General features: G+C 43.7%; 1 protein-coding gene across 1 annotated transcript in view; it reads left to right on the top strand.

Moving 5' to 3' along the window:
* MUC2 (mucin 2, oligomeric mucus/gel-forming) overlaps positions 1–19115 on the top strand; it is a 51617-nt gene extending 32502 nt beyond the window's left edge. Inside the window, exons 34-52 of the mRNA XM_055814172.1 lie at positions 1626–6514; positions 7724–7898; positions 8468–8715; positions 9854–10037; positions 10169–10373; positions 10991–11169; positions 11549–11551; positions 11667–11736; positions 12058–12158; positions 12301–12332; positions 12500–12677; positions 13248–13352; positions 13974–14014; positions 14675–14797; positions 15233–15331; positions 16000–16128; positions 16804–16843; positions 17126–17255; positions 18624–19115. Coding sequence (XP_055670147.1) covers positions 1626–6514; positions 7724–7898; positions 8468–8715; positions 9854–10037; positions 10169–10373; positions 10991–11169; positions 11549–11551; positions 11667–11736; positions 12058–12158; positions 12301–12332; positions 12500–12677; positions 13248–13352; positions 13974–14014; positions 14675–14797; positions 15233–15331; positions 16000–16128; positions 16804–16843; positions 17126–17255; positions 18624–18879 — 7187 coding nt within the window. The 3' untranslated portion in view covers positions 18880–19115. The remainder of the gene's footprint in view (positions 1–1625; positions 6515–7723; positions 7899–8467; positions 8716–9853; positions 10038–10168; positions 10374–10990; positions 11170–11548; positions 11552–11666; positions 11737–12057; positions 12159–12300; positions 12333–12499; positions 12678–13247; positions 13353–13973; positions 14015–14674; positions 14798–15232; positions 15332–15999; positions 16129–16803; positions 16844–17125; positions 17256–18623) is intronic.
* The last annotated feature ends 3005 nt before the right edge of the window (positions 19116–22120 follow it).

Genomic DNA, 22120 nt, shown 5'->3' with positions numbered 1-22120 from the left:
AGCCTTTTCTTCTCTCTGCTGAAAACCCCAAACTCTCTTAGCTTGTCTTCACAGGGGAGGTGTTCTAGCCCTCTGATCATTTTTGTGGCCTTATCTGGACCTGCTCAAACAGATTCCTGGGGACCCCAGAGCTAGATATAGTACACTAGATGGGTCTCACATGAGTGGAGCAGAGTGGGTCCTGCACTCAGCTCTCTGTTTACGAGGGAGAGTCCAAAACATGTTTCTCATTCTTGTTTCCATTCTGTTGATTATGAGGAACACAGGATTTTTCTCCTCCTGGTGCCTCTGCCCAGCTTAGACAGGTAACTGAGCTGATGGCAGATCTTGCTTTTGCTGCTGTTGGACCTCGTCCTTCAGCTGGAGAGAACGTACTCAGTGGGCCCTACGGTGTGCGATGGGAGTGGGGCTCAGTTCTGTGGCACTGCCAGTTCAGGCGTTGTTGGGGCGCAGCTGTGCAGACTTTCTTGCCTTTCTTCCCTTGCGTTTCTTCTGTGGCCATTGCTGCCACTCACCCGCAGTGCTGCCTGTAGGAAGCTTTGATGGTTTTCCCTGATGGATTTTGGGGAAAGGTTTCAGACCACGGGTTGCCCCTTGCTACAGACCTAGGCTGAGGGCAGCCGTGTTCTCCCGGCATCCCCATGAGTGGTGTTCTCCACCTTGCTTTCCTCACACTGTTGGGAAGCAAGCTGATATTTTGGCAGCAATGTGAGACCCTATAATGTTCCAGTGAATCTGCCTCTGTAGCATTTACACCATCTGTTCCTCTGTTTCCTTCTGAGCATGAAGGAGTTTACCTGTTCTCACACAAAAGTGAATTAATTTTAGTGGAAGGACTTAGGGTGTGGATTTTGTGGGTAGAAGCAGTGTATCTTACTCTTCTACTCCAGCATTATGACTGTATTCCTACTATGTATGCAGTGCTTCTCTATATGCCATGTGTCTCTTACATCATGCTGTAAAAGCAGAGATGGCTCTGAGTCTGGCCTCTGAGTATCTTGAACAATTTATGATGCTAATCAAAAGCTATTTTAAAGGAGCCTGCATTAGGGCCCATAATGAAAACTGGCTTGGTCATGTGAGAAAGAAAAAGCAGAAAAGGGAGTTCGGAGTTCCTAGCATGCCAAAATAAATTGTGGGTAAGTAGTCTTAAAAGGCTGGGAGTTAGGATTAGAAGACAGATTGCTAGAGGAACTGCTCAGTTTTGGTAGAATCAAAAAATTCTGAAGCATAATAAATACTAGTATGAACATGCCATGTGAAGAAGTACAGGGAAGAGTGGTCTACCCAAGAAATATATTATGAGAGAAATCCATAATTAATCAAAGGGTTTACTGATAAATTCAGTGAATTACCTGGATTTAGGATTGCTAGACTCTTCTCTGCAATAGAAAATTTTGACAGTCCAGACAACTGTTCCAGCTGACATTGGTCATTGATAAAGTGTTTATATCAGTACCTCCAATGAATATGTATGAGATTTATTAATAATCCCTCTCATATGCAAAAGCCAGTAAAAAAAATTTGTTGGATTTCATTTGCTTATTAGAAAACAAAATTAAGTTAATAACAAATGCAATAGGTGTACATGAAAAAAATTAATGTGTTTTCTCCTTGTCTTAAAGAGCATACAACATCTGAATCAGGAACACTAACAAACACGACTACTGCAGTTACTCCATCAGTTACTGCACCACCAACAGCTATGACAGAAATAGCAAGTACAGTATCTACCATAAGCACCACTATTGAACAGTCAACAACATTAGTATCAACAACCCCAGTGACAGTCACCACCTCTGGAGTCACGGAGACAGGGTCGACCACCAGAGTCACCCCTTCAGGCCCCACACCCTCAGGACCGCCTCTTGAGAGCACCACAATTTTAACGGAAAGGCCTACCCAGGAGACCACAACCACCGGCACTGGGAGCCCTCCAACAGCACCTCCGACTGCCACTGCCAGCACCACAACCACAGCACCGCCGTCCCCAGGGCCTACAGCCAGCACTACTGTGTTGCCACCTTCCGTTTCAACAACCCCAGTGACAGTCACCACCTCTGGAGTCACGGAGACAGGGTCGACCACCAGAATCACCCCTTCAGGCCCCACAACCTCAGGACCGCCTCTTGAGAGCACCACAATTTTAACGGAAAGGCCTACCCAGGAGACCACAACCACCGGCACTGGGAGCCCTCCAACAGCACCTCCGACTGCCACTGCCAGCACCACAACCACAGCACCGCCGTCCCCAGGGCCTACAGCCAGCACTACTGTGTTGCCACCATCAGTTTCAACAACCCCAGTGACAGCCACCACCTCTGGAGTCACGGAGACAGGGTCGACCACCAGAATCACCCCTTCAGGCCCCACACCCTCAGGACCGCCTCTTGAGAGCACCACAATTTTAACGGAAAGGCCTACTCAGGAGACCACGACCACCGGCACTGGGAGCCCTCCAACAGCACCTCCGACTGCCACTGCCAGCACCACAACCACAGCACCGCCGTCCCCAGGGCCTACAGCCAGCACTACTGTGTTGCCACCATCAGTTTCAACAACCCCAGTGACAGTCACCACCTCTGGAGTCACGGAGACAGGGTCGACCACCAGAGTCACCCCTTCAGGCCCCACACCCTCAGGACCGCCTCTTGAGAGCACCACAATTTTAACGGAAAGGCCTACCCAGGAGACCACGACCACCGGCACTGGGAGCCCTCCAACAGCACCTCCGACTGCCACTGCCAGCACCACAACCACAGCACCGCCGTCCCCAGGGCCTACAGCCAGCACTACTGTGTTGCCACCTTCCGTTTCAACAACCCCAGTGACAGTCACCACCTCTGGAGTCACGGAGACAGGGTCGACCACCAGAGTCACCCCTTCAGGCCCCACACCCTCAGGACCGCCTCTTGAGAGCACCACAATCTTAACGGAAAGGCCTACTCAGGAGACCACGACCACCGGCACTGGGAGCCCTCCAACAGCACCTCCGACTGCCACTGCCAGCACCACAACCACAGCACCGCCATCCCCAGGGCCTACAGCCAGCACTACTGTGTTACCACCTTCCGTTTCAACAACCCCAGTGACAGTCACCACCTCTGGAGTCACGGAGACAGGGTCGACCACCAGAATCACCCCTTCAGGCCCCACACCCTCAGGACCGCCTCTTGAGAGCACCACAATTTTAACGGAAAGGCCTACCCAGGAGACCACGACCACCGGCACTGGGAGCCCTCCAACAGCACCTCCGACTGCCACTGCCAGCACCACAACCACAGCACCGCCATCCCCAGGGCCTACAGCCAGCACTACTGTGTTGCCACCTTCCGTTTCAACAACCCCAGTGACAGTCACCACCTCTGGAGTCACGGAGACAGGGTCGACCACCAGAATCACCCCTTCAGGCCCCACACCCTCAGGACCGCCTCTTGAGAGCACCACAATTTTAACGGAAAGGCCTACCCAGGAGACCACGACCACCGGCACTGGGAGCCCTCCAACAGCACCTCCGACTGCCACTGCCAGCATCACAACATCGGGACCATTCTCCCAAGAGCCTATAACCAGTACTACTGTGTTACCACCTTCCGTTTCAACAACCCCAGTGACAGTCACCACCTCTGGAGTCACGGAGACAGGGTCGACCACCAGAGTCACCCCTTCAGGCCCCACACCCTCAGGACCGCCTCTTGAGAGCACCACAATTTTAACGGAAAGGCCTACCCAGGAGACCACGACCACCGGCACTGGGAGCCCTCCAACAGCACCTCCGACTGCCACTGCCAGCACCACAACCACAGCACCGCCATCCCCAGGGCCTACAGCCAGCACTACTGTGTTGCCACCTTCCGTTTCAACAACCCCAGTGACAGTCACCACCTCTGGAGTCACGGAGACAGGGTCGACCACCAGAATCACCCCTTCAGGCCCCACACCCTCAGGACCACCTCTTGAGAGCACCACAATTTTAACGGAAAGGCCTACCCAGGAGACCACAACCACCGGCACTGGGAGCCCTCCAACAGCACCTCCGATTGCCACTGCCAGCACCACAACCACAGCACCGCCGTCCCCAGGGCCTACAGCCAGCACTACTGTGTTGCCACCATCAGTTTCAACAACCCCAGTGACAGCCACCACCTCTGGAGTCACGGAGACAGGGTCGACCACCAGAATCACCCCTTCAGGCCCCACACCCTCAGGACCGCCTCTTGAGAGCACCACAATTTTAACGGAAAGGCCTACCCAGGAGACCACGACCACCGGCACTGGGAGCCCTCCAACAGCACCTCCGACTGCCACTGCCAGCACCACAACCACAGCACCGCCGTCCCCAGGGCCTACAGCCAGCACTACTGTGTTGCCGCCTTCCGTTTCAACAACCCCAGTGACAGTCACCACCTCTGGAGTCACGGAGACAGGGTCGACCACCAGAATCACCCCTTCAGGCCCCACACCCTCAGGACCGCCTCTTGAGAGCACCACAGTTTTAACGGAAAGGCCTACCCAGGAGACCACGACCACCGGCACTGGGAGCCCTCCAACAGCACCTCCGACTGCCACTGCCAGCACCACAACCACAGCACCGCCATCCCCAGGGCCTACAGCCAGCACTACTGTGTTGCCACCTTCCGTTTCAACAACCCCAGTGACAGTCACCACCTCTGGAGTCACGGAGACAGGGTCGACCACCAGAATCACCCCTTCAGGCCCCACACCCTCAGGACCGCCTCTTGAGAGCACCACAATTTTAACGGAAAGGCCTACCCAGGAGACCACGACCACCGGCACTGGGAGCCCTCCAACAGCACCTCCGACTGCCACTGCCAGCACCACAACCACAGCACCGCCGTCCCCAGGGCCTACAGCCAGCACTACTGTGTTGCCGCCTTCCGTTTCAACAACCCCAGTGACAGTCACCACCTCTGGAGTCACGGAGACAGGGTCGACCACCAGAATCACCCCTTCAGGCCCCACACCCTCAGGACCGCCTCTTGAGAGCACCACAATTTTAACGGAAAGGCCTACCCAGGAGACCACGACCACCGGCACTGGGAGCCCTCCAACAGCACCTCCGACTGCCACTGCCAGCACCACAACCACAGCACCGCCATCCCCAGGGCCTACAGCCAGCACTACTGTGTTGCCACCTTCCGTTTCAACAACCCCAGTGACAGTCACCACCTCTGGAGTCACGGAGACAGGGTCGACCACCAGAGTCACCCCTTCAGGCCCCACACCCTCAGGACCGCCTCTTGAGAGCACCACAATCTTAACGGAAAGGCCTACCCAGGAGACCACGACCACCGGCACTGGGAGCCCTCCAACAGCACCTCCGACTGCCACTGCCAGCATCACAACATCGGGACCATTCTCCCAAGAGCCTATAACCGGTACTACTGTGTTACCACCTTCCGTTTCAACAACCCCAGTGACAGTCACCACCTCTGGAGTCACGGAGACAGGGTCGACCACCAGAGTCACCCCTTCAGGCCCCACACCCTCAGGACCGCCTCTTGAGAGCACCACAATTTTAACGGAAAGGCCTACCCAGGAGACCACGACCACCGGCACTGGGAGCCCTCCAACAGCACCTCCGACTGCCACTGCCAGCATCACAACATCGGGACCATTCTCCCAAGAGCCTATAACCGGTACTACTGTGTTACCACCTTCCGTTTCAACAACCCCAGTGACAGTCACCACCTCTGGAGTCACGGAGACAGGGTCGACCACCAGAGTCACCCCTTCAGGCCCCACACCCTCAGGACCGCCTCTTGAGAGCACCACAATCTTAACGGAAAGGCCTACCCAGGAGACCACGACCACCGGCACTGGGAGCCCTCCAACAGCACCTCCGACTGCCACTGCCAGCACCACAACCACAGCACCGCCGTCCCCAGGGCCTACAGCCAGCACTACTGTGTTGCCACCTTCCGTTTCAACAACCCCAGTGACAGTCACCACCTCTGGAGTCACAGAGACAGGGTCAACCACCAGAATCACCCCTTCAGGCCCCACACCCTCAGGACCACCTCTTGAGAGCACCACAATTTTAACGGAAAGGCCTACCCAGGAGACCACGACCACCGGCACTGGGAGCCCTCCAACAGCACCTCCGACTGCCACTGCCAGCACCACAACCACAGCACCGCCATCCCCAGGGCCTACAGCCAGCACTACTGTGTTGCCACCATCAGTTTCAACAACCCCTGTGTCAGTTACCACCTCTGGTACAACTCCAACAGAATCTTTTACCACTACTTCAGGGACCACCTCTAGTAGTTTTACCAGTATTGCTGGAAGTACTACCACCACTGCCACTGAAATTGTTTCCCCTGGCTCAACTAGTACTTCCTGGCCAACTGAAACATCAAGTGCAGTCACTATTGCAGGAAGTTCTACATACAGTACAGTTACTCCAGCCAGTGCTTCAAGTTCCGCTACAAGTCTACCATCAGCCACTCCTGGAAGAAATTGTTCTATTTTCCCTAATGAATCTTATGCAGTGAGTAGATTTTTTTGAGGTTTTAGCATTTTGTTTGGGTGGAGACTAGACACATAATTTCGATGTTGGCAGGTAACAGAGTAGGTATTAATCTGTACAGAAAAGGAAGTATCATTCCATTCTATTTCATTCGGTTTTCTTGGGTATCATCATGGCTTCCAATAGTATGGTGCTTGTTAGCTTATATACTGCGAATAGTTCTTCAGGGATAATTTCAGAAAGGCTTTTTTCAAGGAGTTGTGTCACAACTCAGTGTTTCTTGTTACTGTAGGATGGCTTTGATGCAGAGCTAACTAAGTGGTGCTACCCTATTTTTTCTGTTTCTTTTTTTCAATATGTTCAGAGTGGGGGAAAGTTGTTTTTGTGTTTACAGTGCAGCCCAACGTGAAACCACAGGGCTGAACTAGTCTAAATTTGTGTTGAGTCTTGCTTGGTCATAGTCTGGTTTCAGGAGAGGACTGTGAAACAGATCAACGCATCCAAATACTCATGAATTATGACTGAGGTTTCTGAAGTTTTTGGAACCTTTCACCTCTGACACAAACAAGCTAATGTATTGTACATTTCTAAAGCCTCCTCACAGCTTAGATGTCTACCAACTTGCTCAGTAGATCTGCAGGGATAAAAGTTATACATGGCAAGTTATACATGGGATATAGGGATAAAAGATATACATGGAAGACAGAAAAAATGCATACAGTCACAATGCCTGTATGTAATCACCTTAGGCATTACTCCCCAGATAGCCAGTGTTCACTGTAGCTTTAGCTGTTAATCTGTTCTCAGTATTCATGGAAGGAGATTCATTATATGTTGTTCACTGTTACTGATCAGTGTCATTCACCGTTGATTAGAAAGGGAGTGTAGGTGATGAGATTAGATCAGACATCTAACTTAGCTGAAACTAAAAAACACAATTTTTTTTAACTTTTTTTTTAGAAAAAAACCTTCAGGTTACTGGCTTGACTTTTATAAGTAATGCTTTTCACTTAGCAGCTATCAGTAGTTCTAGCTCATCTTGCAGACCTTGATGGTGCTGAATGCTGTACTTCTTCCCATTTTCAGACTTGGGGTGGGGAGGAAATTGTCAATAAACGTATGGCATTTTAAAACTCTGCAAAAGATATTCAGGCATAACTGTTGTCAGTCTGACTGCTTCATAAGGTTTCTCTCTCTCCACCCCACTCCCCCCTCCCTTTCCAAACACAGCCAGGTGAGTCGTGGTGGCTCTGTGAGTGCATTAAGGCAATATGTATAGAAGATGATATAGTCCAGGTGGTTCCCATAATCTGTGAGCCACCTCCTAAACCTACATGTGCCAATGGGCTTTCTCCTGTGCAAGTTCTTGATAAGGATGGATGCTGTTGGCACTGGGAGTGTGATTGTAAGTATATATTTTGTTGAATATTTTATCTGTTGTGGGAATAATACTAATGTCAAGAGCAACAGTATTTATCATGGGACAAGTATTGCACAAGGCTGTGACCCTCAGGTTTCTAGTGTTGGTCTGTTTGGAGTGTTTCATTTATTCTCTTTAGCTAACAGGGGGCTTTTGCTTAATTTGCCATAATATCCACATAACTATTGTGTTAGTAGAATAAATCGGTCTCCCAAAGCAGGGTTTAAATGTCCACATGCAGACATCTATAGGCTGGAAGCCTACGTGTAAGTTACTTGTTTAGAGTATCAGTATCGGTTAAGGTATATCTAGGGTGCAGTTAGTCCTATTTTCAGTTGTCTTTCAGAAATGTTGCATGAACTGTGCCCTGAAAGTGCCTGGTTTTCCTCTATTATTGATGAATTTTAGATAATAATCTCATTCATTGACATACATGCTTTAAAAATTTAAATGATTGAAGTTGGATGAAATGATTCCTACTCCTATAGACTTTGTAGTCTGCTCCGATTCTATATGTTGCTGGAAGAAGCTAACCTAGCTGTATGTTTTCGCAGGCTACTGCACTGGCTGGGGAGACCCACATTACATGACTTTTGATGGACTGTACTACAGCTATCAGGGGAATTGTACATACGTCCTTGTGGAAGAGATATCTAAGAAAGTTGACAACTTTGGTGTCTACATTGATAATTACCATTGTGATACACGGGATGTAGTCTCCTGTCCTCGAACACTCATTGTGAGACACGAGACTCAGGAAGTGCGCATAGCAACAGTCAAACCAAATACTTTGCAAGTAGAGGTATTGGAAAATATTACCTTCGAATTCTTGATTAAAATATTAACAGTGTCAACCTGATAATTGTATTCACAATGTTAGGGAAAAAATGAAAGAGGATTCTGTGCTTTAGATTTAGTACCAATTTGGATTATAAAATAGATCTGCTTTGAAGGACTGCTTTTTTGCTGCTGAATATGGGGAAATTTTCTACAACTTTTTACCTTTTGTATCTCAAATATTTGCATTGCCTTATCTCTCCTAAATACACTAGTGTAGACAAATTTCTAAGAGTTAAGGATATGAAATGATTAATTTATAATTAGTGTAACAAAGGAAAAGAATAAATGTTGAATGGGAGGATACAGCATAAACTAGATGTAACAATAAAGTAATGGGCTTAAGTATTCTTAAAAAGTATCATATACTAGCTTTGATTGGGGTCACCTTTTCAGTTCTTCAGAATAGGGGCTTTTGTGTGTTTATTTCATGGATAAACGTCATGTCCTGGCTTTGGGGCTTCAAAACTGGGTGAGAAGCATTTGGTTTTAGGCTTTTGTTTGTGGGGTTTGTTTGGTTTATTTTCATGCATTACTGTGTGGGAATGTTACAAGTTAGATTGCAGCATATTGTTGAAAATTTGCAACATTTAGACTCCTTTTTTTCCCTCCAAAGTAAGGACATCTACCATTGCTGAGTAAAAGTAGTAGGGTTAGTTTCATAGGTATATAATAGCTACCGTGTTTAAATAAATAATAAAAATTTTGGCTTATTTATTTAATTTAACTTTCCTACAAGCATGTTCTCTTTATGCCACGAAAGTTAAAACTTCATGCACTGGGAATTTAGGATAATTTTATATTGCACTTCCATGCAGTGTCCTCAACACCATAGTGACTATAATAAATCTGTTGAGTATTAGAATTTAGCTGATTTAAACACTGAATTTGAGCCTAGTTTATCAGTGGCTGATAGGCCTTTTCTTTGGCTCAGAGAAGAGAAGTTTGGCTTTCCAGTAATGTAAACTGAAACACGGGGACAATTGTTACAAACTAAAAGCACATTATTTGCCTTTACATTTTATCACCAGTGCAAAGGAATGGTCAGTTTTCTACAGTCAAACTAAATACATGTCTCTTTTCTGTTTTCTTTTAATTAACAGGTGACAGTAAACAAACAGGTAGTGTCTTTGCCTTATAAGAAGTTTGGCTTGAGCATCTACGAGTCAGGCATAAATCGTGTGGTGGAAATTCCTGAACTAAAAATGAATGTGACCTACAATGGCTTGTCCTTTTCTATCAGAATGCCCTACAGCCTGTTTGGCAACAACACTCAAGGACAGTGTGGTAAGGCTTACTGTTGTAATTTTTGTACTCTTAGAAAACCACAAACAGCTAAATGACAGCCCTGCCACAAAGATGAATGGAACTTGATGACAAATCTGTGAGTGAATTCTCTCTCCCCTTACCAATTTTAGGTACTTGCAATAACAACACAGCAGATGACTGCATGTTGCCAAACGGAAACATTGCAGAAAACTGTGAAACCATGGCAGATCATTGGCAAGTGGTTGATCCCTCCAAACCACAGTGCTCTCCAGGCCTATCTCCTACAAAAGTACCTGGCACAGCCCCAGTGCAGCCTTGCAAAGAATCTTCCATCTGTGAGCTTCTTTTGGGAAGGTAGACATTGCTCTGGTGTTTATAAGCCTTTGATCTTCAAATTAAGTGGCAATTTTAGGATTCATTTCTCAATCAAAAGTGTTTCTAACTATTGCTCTATTTCTTGTAGCTTTGTGGGTTGCTTCTATTCCTTTTGCTGCTACTAGATGTCATTTTTTTGCTGATAGTTTGCTTCCAACCCTCTGGCTGCTACGTTAGCCTTTCTTGATGTTCTCATGTTCTCCTACACTCTCTGTCCACCACTGTCCTATGCTCTTGCCTTTTTATACCCTCACTTAGCAGAAAACAGAGTCCAACTGAAATCAGAGATCTTAATTTTTAGAATGTCATGTCAGAATTGAAAAGTAGCAAAGTAGTTCATGGTTATACTAGTAATATTCATGTAGCTCCTGGACAGAAATTATTGGTGCCTGAGTGTTCTGTAGGTGAGGGGAGAAAACTTTAAGATGTGTTGAAAGGTTACAATCTAGGTAACTGCTCAAGTGCTCTTGTAATGTCTCAGTAATAGCCCTTGTTCACATCTCCTAGCACCACTGTTGCCACATTATAATTTTAAGCACACTGAAGAATTCATGGATTATGCAGTAACTGATAATGATAAATGTTTCTGTTTCTAGTGTGTTTGAGCCATGCCATGGCTTTGTCCAGCCTGAAAAATACTATGCAGCCTGTGTTTTTGATAGTTGTGTACTTCCCAACTTAGACCTGGAATGCTCAAGTCTGCAAACCTATGCTGCTGTCTGTGCTGATCAAAGTGTATGCATTGACTGGAGAAATCATACCAATGGTGTTTGCTGTAAGTATTTGGCCATTTATCTTGAAGAATTAGGGAAGCTTATATGGAACTGTTTTGGCAATAATATCCTAATGCTAAGTCGTATTACTTTCCGTGCAATGAAGACACCAATAAATCACACCAGCTGCTCTCCTTAAGTAATTTACCAGTAATATTTTTAACAGTGGAAATGATAAATGAGCCTGCAAAAATATACATCTATTGACTGTATCAGAAACATCTATATCAGTAGATACTTTTTTGTACATAGGCAGTTTGTTTTGCTGGCATACAAAACATGGTTTTATCTCCTTAACGCTATATGTCCGTGGCTAAACTGCATAAAAAAACTCCATTCAGAGACTGATACCTGTTGTTTTTTTTCTCTTTGCTTCTCAAGGTTGTCAGTGATGTATAGGAAAATGAGTAGTCAGTGTTTAATTACTTGGCATAAGGTCATAGGGCTTTTACATCATACTGTTACTGAGCTCTTCCTCCTTTTTATTCTCCCATTCCAGCTTATAAATGCCCCTCAGGTAAAGAATACAGAGCATGTGGTCCTATTAAAGAGATAACCTGCAAATCAAGGTAAATAATCCCTTCACTGTTAGTTACAACTTCTACAACTGTTCAGTCATATCTAATGCATAGGTGGATAGGAGAAATCAACCTCCTGTCATGTCTTAATCTGTCTGTCAAATTTGGTACCATTTTCCTCTTGATCCTAAGTCTGTGTGTCTGTACGGTTTATGCCATTTGGCAATACCAAACATGAACACTGACAATAACTAAATAGAAAATGTGCAGATCATTTGCCACTGTATCTTCAGTGAAAGGTTATTTGGCATAATCCTTCTCTGCATGCCTATGATAATAATGGTGTTCCTCTGAACATTTTGTCTCACACAGCCAACAAAACGAAACTTCATCTAAACGTGTGGAAGGCTGTTTCTGTCCTAATGGAACAATGCTGTATGACTCTGGTGTGGATGTCTGTGTGAAAACCTGTGGTGAGTTTTACTGCTTCACTTGGATGCATGCACGTTTTCTCTTTGTTATTTCCTTTTCATGCATGCAATATAGATCTGACTGTATGCAGTACTTCTGCTGTTATATGAGTGGTAATAGAAATTTGTTCTGATATTTTCACAGGCTGTGTTGGAGTGGATAAGATACCCAGAGAGGTATGCTGCCATATGCTTTTGTATTTCAAATGGAGGCTGGGGATGGGGAGACAAGGGTGTAGTCTTGTTTTGTGATCTCCCAACCTTTCATTCCTGTTTTTATCTCTGTTGTTTTTTTTTTTAATTTGTAACCATGCAATCACACACTTTATTTTCTTTAATGACAGTTTGGGGAAAGGTTTACAGTAGACTGTCAGGACTGTATTTGCCTGGAAGGCGAAAATGGCATTGTATGTGAGCCTCATGAATGTGCTAAGCAAAATAAGACCAGCTGTGATGGAGAAGGCTTCTATGAGGTCAACGAAGTAAATTCTGAAGACTCCTGCTGCCCCATTGTCACATGCAGTGAGTTTATCCTTTTGTTTCTAGTCTTTCTGTACCTTTTAGTAATAGAAAGGAAAAGAGAAATGAACTAGTTTAGCACCAGAGACCCACAGCAGGGAGTCACAAAACAGTGTCTTTCCTCATGTTTTTTAAAATCAACTTATGCAATGTTAGGGAAAATACGTTTTAATATTGCAATGACCCCACATAAATGAATTTACACTCAAGTAACATGCAGGTAGATTATGGAGTTATATGGGGGTTTTAATTTTGCAGCAGCTACCTGCAGCCTTGGAGAGAGTAGCAGTTGTCCACTACTTCTCTGCAAAGAATTGTGAAACTTTTTTAACTCTTGGTAATTACCTAGTAGAAAAAGTCTCATAAACTAGTGCATTTCCCCCAGTCCAGTGCCTGGATTTAGTAGGAAAAAACGTGTTCTTTTTCTGCAATTTGTTTCTTTGGGAGGATCTGGGCTGTTTCCTAGCAGTGGAAAGTCTATTCTAAATGCTTTAATGGATGCCTGTTTCCAGTAGCTGTGATTTAGTTTACTTTCTGCCTTACTCCTTTTCTTTTTTTTTTTTTTTTTTCCAGAATGCAATACAAGCTTGTGCACAAGTAAAGCCCCCAAGTGTACACTGGGATTTGAAGTTCATTCTCATATTCCCAGTGGTCAGTGCTGTCCTGTGTACCAGTGTGGTAAGTCCCTTGGAAATACGTTCTAATGATTAGTATTATATAGCATGTAATTTAGCATCACACTTAGTAAGACTGTATGAAATAGCCTATTGAAAGAAGTAATAAATACAGCAAAATCCTACAAATTGTTTACTATTAGCACTGGTCACTACTGCTATGGTTATGACGAACAACTGTGAAATCAGAAATAGCTCAGGTGGCTCAAGTTCAATTTTCCTGGTTGTAAGTACATGTAAGAACAGCTATAGAATTAAACGGGAGTGTGGTCTTAGTTTAATCTAGCAAAATGTCCCTGTAAGCATCCCCAGTAGAAGGCAGGTTTACGAAGTCTGCTTTGTTCTTGGTAACTAAAACAAGGAACTACTTGTACCCGTTAAGTGGACGTTCTTGGCTATGAACTGGACCATGTGTATTGGGACAAATCTTCCTCCCTTTTTGCACACGCAGTATTAGTTCTTATACTTTATGTATGTCATATCTGCTATGAGAAATGGGGAATAACCAATGTATTTGATCATATGCATTATGATTCATTGTGGAAGAAATGAGTTTGACTAGAGTGGGGTGAAGACTGGTAGGTTTTTCCCCCTGTGTAACCACCTAATCCTTGCTTCTTAACAGTTCCCAAGAGGGTTTGTGTACATCAGAATGCTGAGTTCTTGGTAAGTTCCTATTTCAACAGTCTTCTGAAAATGCTTAAAAGACCACTTTGTATGGTTTATCAGAAGTGCTATGAGGAGGTTTATCTAGCACAATCAATGCTTTAGAAGTTTTCAAATTCCTGTCAGGGGTCCATCAATTTCACAAAGCCTAAATCTTTTCAGAAAAGGTTTTTGTGTATGAAAGAGAATGAAGAGTTGCTTGTATGTCAGTATCAGAGAGACATTTGTTTTTAGAGTTAAGTGTGCATAAATTTTAAAAAGTCAGTCCACATTTACTGTCAGGACGTTATTACAGTTTTAAGACTCTGCCTTCAAAAATGAAAACATTTGTAAATAAGTATGCTTCTAAACAGAATTAGATTACTAATAAATTCTATTGGGTCTAGTAATTGCTTTATTGCAGATACTGGTATGACACCTGTCCTTTTAATATCTGAGTTTATCAATGCTGTATAGGACTTCAGTAAAGACACATATTAAATTAAATTCACTATTTTAAAAATGTCTTCATAAAGGGCTAGCCAAATAACTATCCAATAGTCTTTATGATTGTTTCCTTTTCCATTGCTTGTTTTAGAGATTATTTTGGAAGTTAAGAAATGTATGCCACCATGCCATATCTTATTAACATATAAACCTTTTTTTTCTTAAAATTTATAGCCAAATTCATCAGTCTTTGTTGATAAGTGTCAGAATTGTTTATGCACTGACAAAGTTAACGTCAGCAACCAACTGAATATCATCTCATGCGAACATATTCCATGCAACACATATTGTGAACCAGTAAGTGACAAACTTAAAACGAACAAAACCCACCTCAAAATACCCATGTATGTGAAAAGCAGTTTGATCAACGAGTGGTATAATCAAAGGCCAGTGAGCAGAAATCTGGAGTCCAACTCCAGCATGGATACCAACTGTCCTGAAGTTGACTGTGTATCTTACAGTATTCCTTTCACATTGGGAAGATTAGCTGGGAAATTTCTGCAGAGCACTTAATAGAGTGATATTTAATTATTAGGCATATTTAATATAGTGCTTTAATTTATTCCATCTATAGCCGTCTTTTATTACTTGTCTTCTGTTGGGTTGGAGCATAGAAGGGCACAAATCTGTAGAGCGCACTTCAAAGCATAATCAATTAATGGGTTAGTATGTCTTCATTTATTTCTCAAAAATGCATCCATCATAGTGATTTCATTTTTAATTAATATCTAGGGATATGAACTTCAGCCAGTGAAAGGTGAATGTTGTGGAAGATGTGTGCAGACCAAGTGTGTTATACATACAGGAAACAATTTTGATCTTGTCTTGAGTGTAAGTATGCTCTACATTTTATGTCTCTACCTAATTTGTAAAGTTCCTCTTCCAGAGCGGGAACATCATCTTGTCAGAGATGAGGCTTAGTGTAAGTTTGCACCTGAAAGGTCAGAGGCTTACCTAAAGCAAAGCTGATCTACAATGTTTTGGCCTGAAGGAAGGGCACATGAAATCAAATTTTCTGGAAGAAACTTCCTGGAATGACAAATCCAATACCATTGGAAGGGGTTTTCTTGCAGTGTCTGCAGGCTTGGGCTTTTCTATATTACTGGATTTCTGTGTACTGAAAATCACTAGTAAAGCCTGAGTATGAAACAATTTTATTGCCTCTGTAGGGTGGAAGTTTAGGATTGTTCTTAATTACCGTATAACAGTTTAGCTTTCCTTAGGCAAAATCCATTGGCACTGATGATTTCGTTAATAACTCTAATGTACCCTACATACTTCAGAGGGATTTTTCTTTTACAAGGGAAATCCCATGTAAAACTGAAGATTCTCTCCACATATGGCATATTGCAATACATGTAATAATATTTATCCAAAACTACTGTTAACCTAAAAATAATTCATTAGTAAACAGGAGGAAAGTCATTGTCAGAGGGCAGGAAAATTTTGGTCTGAGCTCCCTTCAGCTTTTCTTATTAAATTTTGTATTTCACTTGCAGCCTGGAGAGTTTAAAAGTGATCCTTACAACAACTGCACCATTTATAGCTGTGTAAATGTCCACAACCAGCTTATCTCCTCCACATCTGAGATTACCTGCCCAGCATTCAGTGAGAAAAGCTGCAAACCTGTAAGTAAATACGGAAAACTTACCTTTTACTCAATGCATAGATTACTTCAGTTTAGTTCAGCCACCTAACTAGCAACAAAAGTCAAATTAAGCTCTGACAACCTTTCACCAAAGTTGCTCAGTCCCAAGGACAAAAGTTTCTGCTGCATCCATGCAGACCTCTAGAGTGTATAAAATAAGATACCTGAGTGAGAGTTCAAGGCTTATAGCTGGCAGCTGTCTCTCAGGTGCCAAAACGCTGGTCAGCACTGAGGTACAAAGTCCTTGCTGACTGCTTTCTGCGGGGTCCTCTCTGAACAAGAACCATGTTTTCTTGAATCTTACAGAAACACAAGCTATTCAGTCAGTAGGCTGCCAGTAACACCATGCATACTCCCTATTCAAATAGAGAAGTGTTTAAGAAAACATTTTTTGGAATTGTTTCTGAGGGAAAATTTCATGATGTTAACTGTAGACTTCCTACAAAGCAATTATCTTTATTTCCACAATCCTTTGTAAATTAATAGATTTCAAGTCTGGAAGAGACCATTATCTTTGTTTATTCGCACCAATGCTACAGTTTTCACTGGTTATTTCCAGCCATTGAGGAATTGCTCTCCTCAGTTATTGGCCTAAAAGTCTCTGTAATACAGGGAAAGAAAATAATGTTTATTTCCTATTTCTTTGTTCTTTTAGGGAACTATTACATTCTTACCTAACGGCTGTTGCAAAACTTGTAAGTATGCCAGTGTACCTGAATCAACAATACAGAGAATCAATTTTCCTCTTAAATCAGCCCATTTTCCAGCCATAGAGGTTGATATGTTTGTATTTAAATAGGTTCTCCTATATTTGTTTGTTATTCCAAGCATTGACTGATCTCTCTGGGAAAGTTTAAAGTGAAGCAGAAAGACCACTTAAGACACTTCTTTTGATTGCCCTAGTGAAGCCCTGAGAGTTCTGCAAGGAACTTCTGGAGCTACTTTCAGTGAAAGTTTTTTATGATCTTTCTCTATAGGTGCACCTCTGGATAGTCCTGCACCGTGTGCTGTCCATCAAAGAAAAGACTTTATCCTCTATAAGGGCTGCCGTTCTGTGAACAGAGTTGTTATGACTGAATGTGAAGGAACATGTGGAACCTTCTCACTGTAAGTAAACTGATCAGACAATAAGATTTGAATTCTACTGGCACGGAGCTTGTTTATATAAAAGGAACAATAAATAGGTAGGCTATGGAGTAGTAGGAGACCTGAAACTGTCAGCTCCCTAAATCATGAGCACAAAATCATGAAACCTCTGATTGAACAGTTGATTCATCTTATTACAAAGTAGAAAAGTGTATTAAATTGCCTTGGGATTCAGACAGCTATGGTAAGATTTATTCATCCATTAAGAACTGGCTTGTCTGTCATTTGTGTCAGGCCACCTTGGCTAGAAATTATCACAAAAGAACATGGATTACTTCCTGTAATGAGCTCAGAGAGCAGCCAGACCTGATGCTCATAAGCTGAAAAGCTGCTTCTCAATAATTAACATATAAAATGAAATACACATACATCTTTTAAAGGAAGATTCAAACACGGGCAATTTTATACAGGAAAGAAATCAGAAAACAAATGCTTTAGGGGTGGTGTTAGCAGAGTAGTTTCACTGTACATTTTCCTCTGAAATGAGAGAATCTGTAAGAAAGTGGCTGGTAGGACACCTGGTACTGAGCCATTAAAACACTGTAAAAACATAACTCTAACTCCCCAAAGAAACTGTAATTTGCTGCCTATCACTGAGTATGCCAAAGGGCATCCTACGTGGGAGGAAACTGATCTTTAGTCTCAGATTGAACCCCGATTGGCCAGGGGGTTCATTAGTATTTTGTAATACCTTATGATTTTAAGAGTCTTGCTGTGGTTACCTCTGCACACAAATACAAGGAAAAGATGGCTCTTGACACAGTTTGTAGCCTCATGTTGAGAGATTCTGCAGGTTAGGAATGGTGCTTGAGAAACTGATGAACACAAGGCTGCAAAAAATACCTTGCTGTGAGGTAGCAACAGAAAGAGCTGCTGCTTCCCCTTTCTCTTAACACTGCCTGATTTTGATTCACGTGATGCAACTGTAGCCCTTGTAGCCAGTTTTGAAGATGGCATTGTAGCCACTTGTCTAATCAGTTTTCTTATTTGTGTCAGGGCTCTGTCTGCCCTTAATTGTTGGTATGGTGTATTTAACATCCATCAGCACTGGGATGATGAGAGGAATCTAAGGTAGCTGAGCCCCTAGAACTCACTGGGCTTTTTTACTAGGACTTCAATACTGATTGTTCTATCACAGAGAAATCTCAGCAAATGCAATGCATTTTAAAAGCATGTTGTTATAACGACTGATGTGTCAGATTAGCTACAACTGTGGCTCTTGGACATGTTATTCCAAACTTTTCACAAGAGTTCTGTACCTAAGTTCACCCTTTCCTCTGTATGCTGGCTTCTGGCACAGAGTAATGTTGCCATTTTCCATGTTAACAGATACTCTGCTGAGGCCAATTCTATGGACCACAGCTGTTCCTGCTGCAAGGAATCAAGGACTTCTGTGAGGGAAGTGGAACTGAAATGCCCCACTGGGCATTCCATTTCACATAAGTATATATACGTGGAAAGCTGCAGCTGTCAAGAGACTGAATGCAGCAGCTCACAGTCCAGCGAGTCGCAGAGCACAGAAGAAAATGACAAGGCAAGCACTCTGAACCGTATCAAGAGGGCCATCAGCTTGACATCAAAATGAAGGGGAAAAAACCTAGCGGCAGTCACCTAAAAGGACTATGCACCAGTCTCATCTTCCTTGACTACTTTGGAACTTTTCACTGTTCCTGTTACTTTATCCTGTTTGTTCTCTGATTATTTTTAACAGTGTTCTATTTATTTGTGCACAAAATAAGAACACAGTTTTGTGCACTTGCAAGAATATAACCTTTAGGGTCCTTTTATAATCAGCTTATTTTCTCTGAATGATTAAAAGCACACTTCAAAAAACATGGATTTTGTACTTATTCATGTGCTGTCTTGATGAGCCTGAGTTTTAAAAGAGAAGAAAAGTTCTTTTTCAAGTTACCATAAGTCAACTGAAGTATTTCCTAAATTTTTGGGGTATGTGTTTCTGGCTCATTAAAAGCTGAAATATCAGAAGGTACTGTCTGGAGGACCCAACATGTAAGATGGGGCAGAAGTTGATGCTGTCTGCCAGAACAAAACCAAAGTTGAATAATGATCATGAAGTGATTGATGTGAAGGATGACTCAAAGAAACTTCTAGTTCAGCGCCAGATCTTATTTTAGCAGGGCTCTGTGTGTTAGAACTGTCTCAGTTCATCACAGTTACATATTTTCAGTAAGAAAGTAGTCCCTCAGCTATGGGAGCATGAAGTTCATTTACAGTTCTTGAGGGATATATAATTAGTACTACAGCAAGAGCCCTCCACATTCCAGCTTTTGCAAAACAGATGCCCATCTCTGAGCTATATAATCCTAGGCTTTCTCTACAGGACACGAAGAGAAATAACCATTTTTGACATTCATTTGTCCCACAACAAAGGACATATCCAAAGGAGCTTAGCTGAATTGTATTCTGAAGTGCCGGTTCATCTGGCCTTACTGTGAGGGAAGATGAAGGAGATTAGGTAAAATGGACATCTCTCTTGAACCATCTGAAGTACAAAGAGGGTAATCCACACCTTCTGTTGTGTGTGAAAATTGCTTTTGGTATTATATTGTCTCTGTTTCTCTGTTAATGAAAACTAACTGTGCTTTAACCTTCTGAGAACTTAAAGTAACTGCTTGAGTCACAGCCAACCTGAATACAGACATTTTTACTACCTAAAGAATTGGTGGCACCATTTTGTGCTACTGCTAGCCCTGCCAAATGTGTGGCACCTTAGAATGCAGACACTGGTAGGAAAGTACAGAAAATGAAACTCCAGAAGTTTTGCCTCTTTAGAATACTATGCTTAGAAAGATAGTTTCTGTAGGAGAGGGAGAGGTAGCTGAAGTCAGCAGATAGCTTCTGGAGACAGCAGACACAAAGTCTGATCAAATCTGCCTTGACTCCTATTGAAAAATAGATAAAATATTCCAAGTCAATAGTGGCATTTTGCTGCATATCATATTTACACTGAAGGCTAAAATCTCCCTTGCTTAATTTTTTTCATTTGTTCTGTAGTTTGCATGGGCTCTTTCTGTCCCCTCTGGTGATGAGCAAACTACTTCTAAATAAGGGATTCAAAAGATCCTGTATAAAAGACAGTAAGGCTGCAGATTTTGGCTTTGCCACTGCAGGGCAGTCTATAGCTAAGAATGTTAAATCACTCCAGACACAAAAAAAGCAAGCTGCCTCCAAAAGGGATTTTGTACTTCAGGTAAAGGGTTTTACCACTGAGAAGAATGAGTGCTCCTATTTCCACACAGACACTTGTATGCACTGGAAAAAAAATTATTCTGACAGGGATTTACATGCGTGCACAGGATGGTGTTCCTTACAGTGGTCTGGATCATAGCAGTGCCTTCAGTTTTAGTGCTGGGTCAGTGTTGCACATAAGCAGGCTCCCAAGTGGATGCTGTCAGAGAATTCTTACTTACAAGTGCTTGGCAGTTCTAGGTCAAACTGTACGTGTCAAACCTCCACCCCTTTCTGCACTCTTAGTCACCTCAGAACTTTGCAGTTCACTTTGCACCTGTATTTCCATTGGAACTGGATGACAAAGTTAAACAGATTGAACTTTTTCCGGCTGAGAAATCCGCAGATAGTCTTGTGGAAAGAAAGAAAGGAAAGAAGCTTTAACTGTGGATCCCTACAAGGAGAGCAGTAGTAGCAGGGAGTGAGCAGCACTTTTGCTACTTCTTACAATCCTCTTGGAAATAAATGGAAACCTGTCCTACCTCACCCCATAGAGCATTTTGTTTCTTAAGCAAGAGCTGTTGGTCTGCAGGTCACAAGCAGAGATTCATCTGGAAAACCCAGAGGGAAAACTGAAAAAATCTGTTACTCTCACAAGGCAATGACAGCCCTTTAGGGGCTCAGAGGAGATGGTGGAACCTTCTGATCCCATTGTCTCCCAGGCAAAACCTTCTGCAAGGGGCACTGGCAGCTTCACAAAAAGCATTGGTGCTGGAAGGGAATGGGATTGACTGCCTCTGTCCTCCAAGAATGACTCAGTTCTCCAGGAATTTCATCATCTCCTGGAGTCTAGCAATTAGGGAGCAGTAGCAAGAGCCCCAGCCGAGTTCAGCTGGTGGCAGAGTGGCTAAAACACTCTCATGTCTCCATGGCTGAGTCCTGCGTTCATCTTGTGTTAGACTTTCTGTCTAGACTCCCACTTTCATTGGTGGCAAAGGGTTTCTTTTTGGTTTGTTTCTTTTTCTTCATCTCCAGTTACTTAGCAGTTTTAGTTTTGCTTTGAAAAAGAAGGAAGCCTTCTTGGGACGTAACTGGAACTTCTACCACACAGCCCTTGAAGATACAAAAAGCCAGGGTCCTAGCTCTTGGTCTCCCAACAGCTGCTTGGTTTGGCTTCACTTTGTGATAATGTCCCTGAGGAAGAGATGAGAAGAGTTCCTCTAAGCCTGGGGTTTGAACGTGTCCCTGAGGCCCTCAAAGAAGTGCTTGAACCTGCTTGGAGATTCTGGTGAACAAAACAAAAAGAAAAACCTCATGGCTTTATAGCTGCCTTCCCTAAGGGCAGGAAGGGCTTAAATGGGCTGGTTGAAATTCCCCAGTACAGGCTGGGGCTAGGATTTACCTGTAACATGATTATTGTCTTGGTTGCCAGAGGCTGTGATTTTTGAGTCCTTGCCTCAGGTGCAGGCTCCTCCAAGTCAGCAGGGAACTGAAGCAAATCCTTCCCAGGAAGCTGCGGACTCACAGGAAGCTCCTCACGGCATAGAGCTAGCTGTAGGAGACCACTGCCAAATGCTCGAGCAAACCTGAGTGGGTTGTCTGCAGCTCAGGGTGGGTGCTGTTACTACAGGAGTAAA

This window comes from Falco peregrinus, chromosome 9, assembly GCF_023634155.1.
Source record: "Falco peregrinus isolate bFalPer1 chromosome 9, bFalPer1.pri, whole genome shotgun sequence".
Classification (NCBI taxonomy): domain Eukaryota; kingdom Metazoa; phylum Chordata; class Aves; order Falconiformes; family Falconidae; genus Falco; species Falco peregrinus.
Note: the sequence above shows the minus strand (reverse complement) of the source record. Positions and strands in the feature narration are given on the sequence as shown.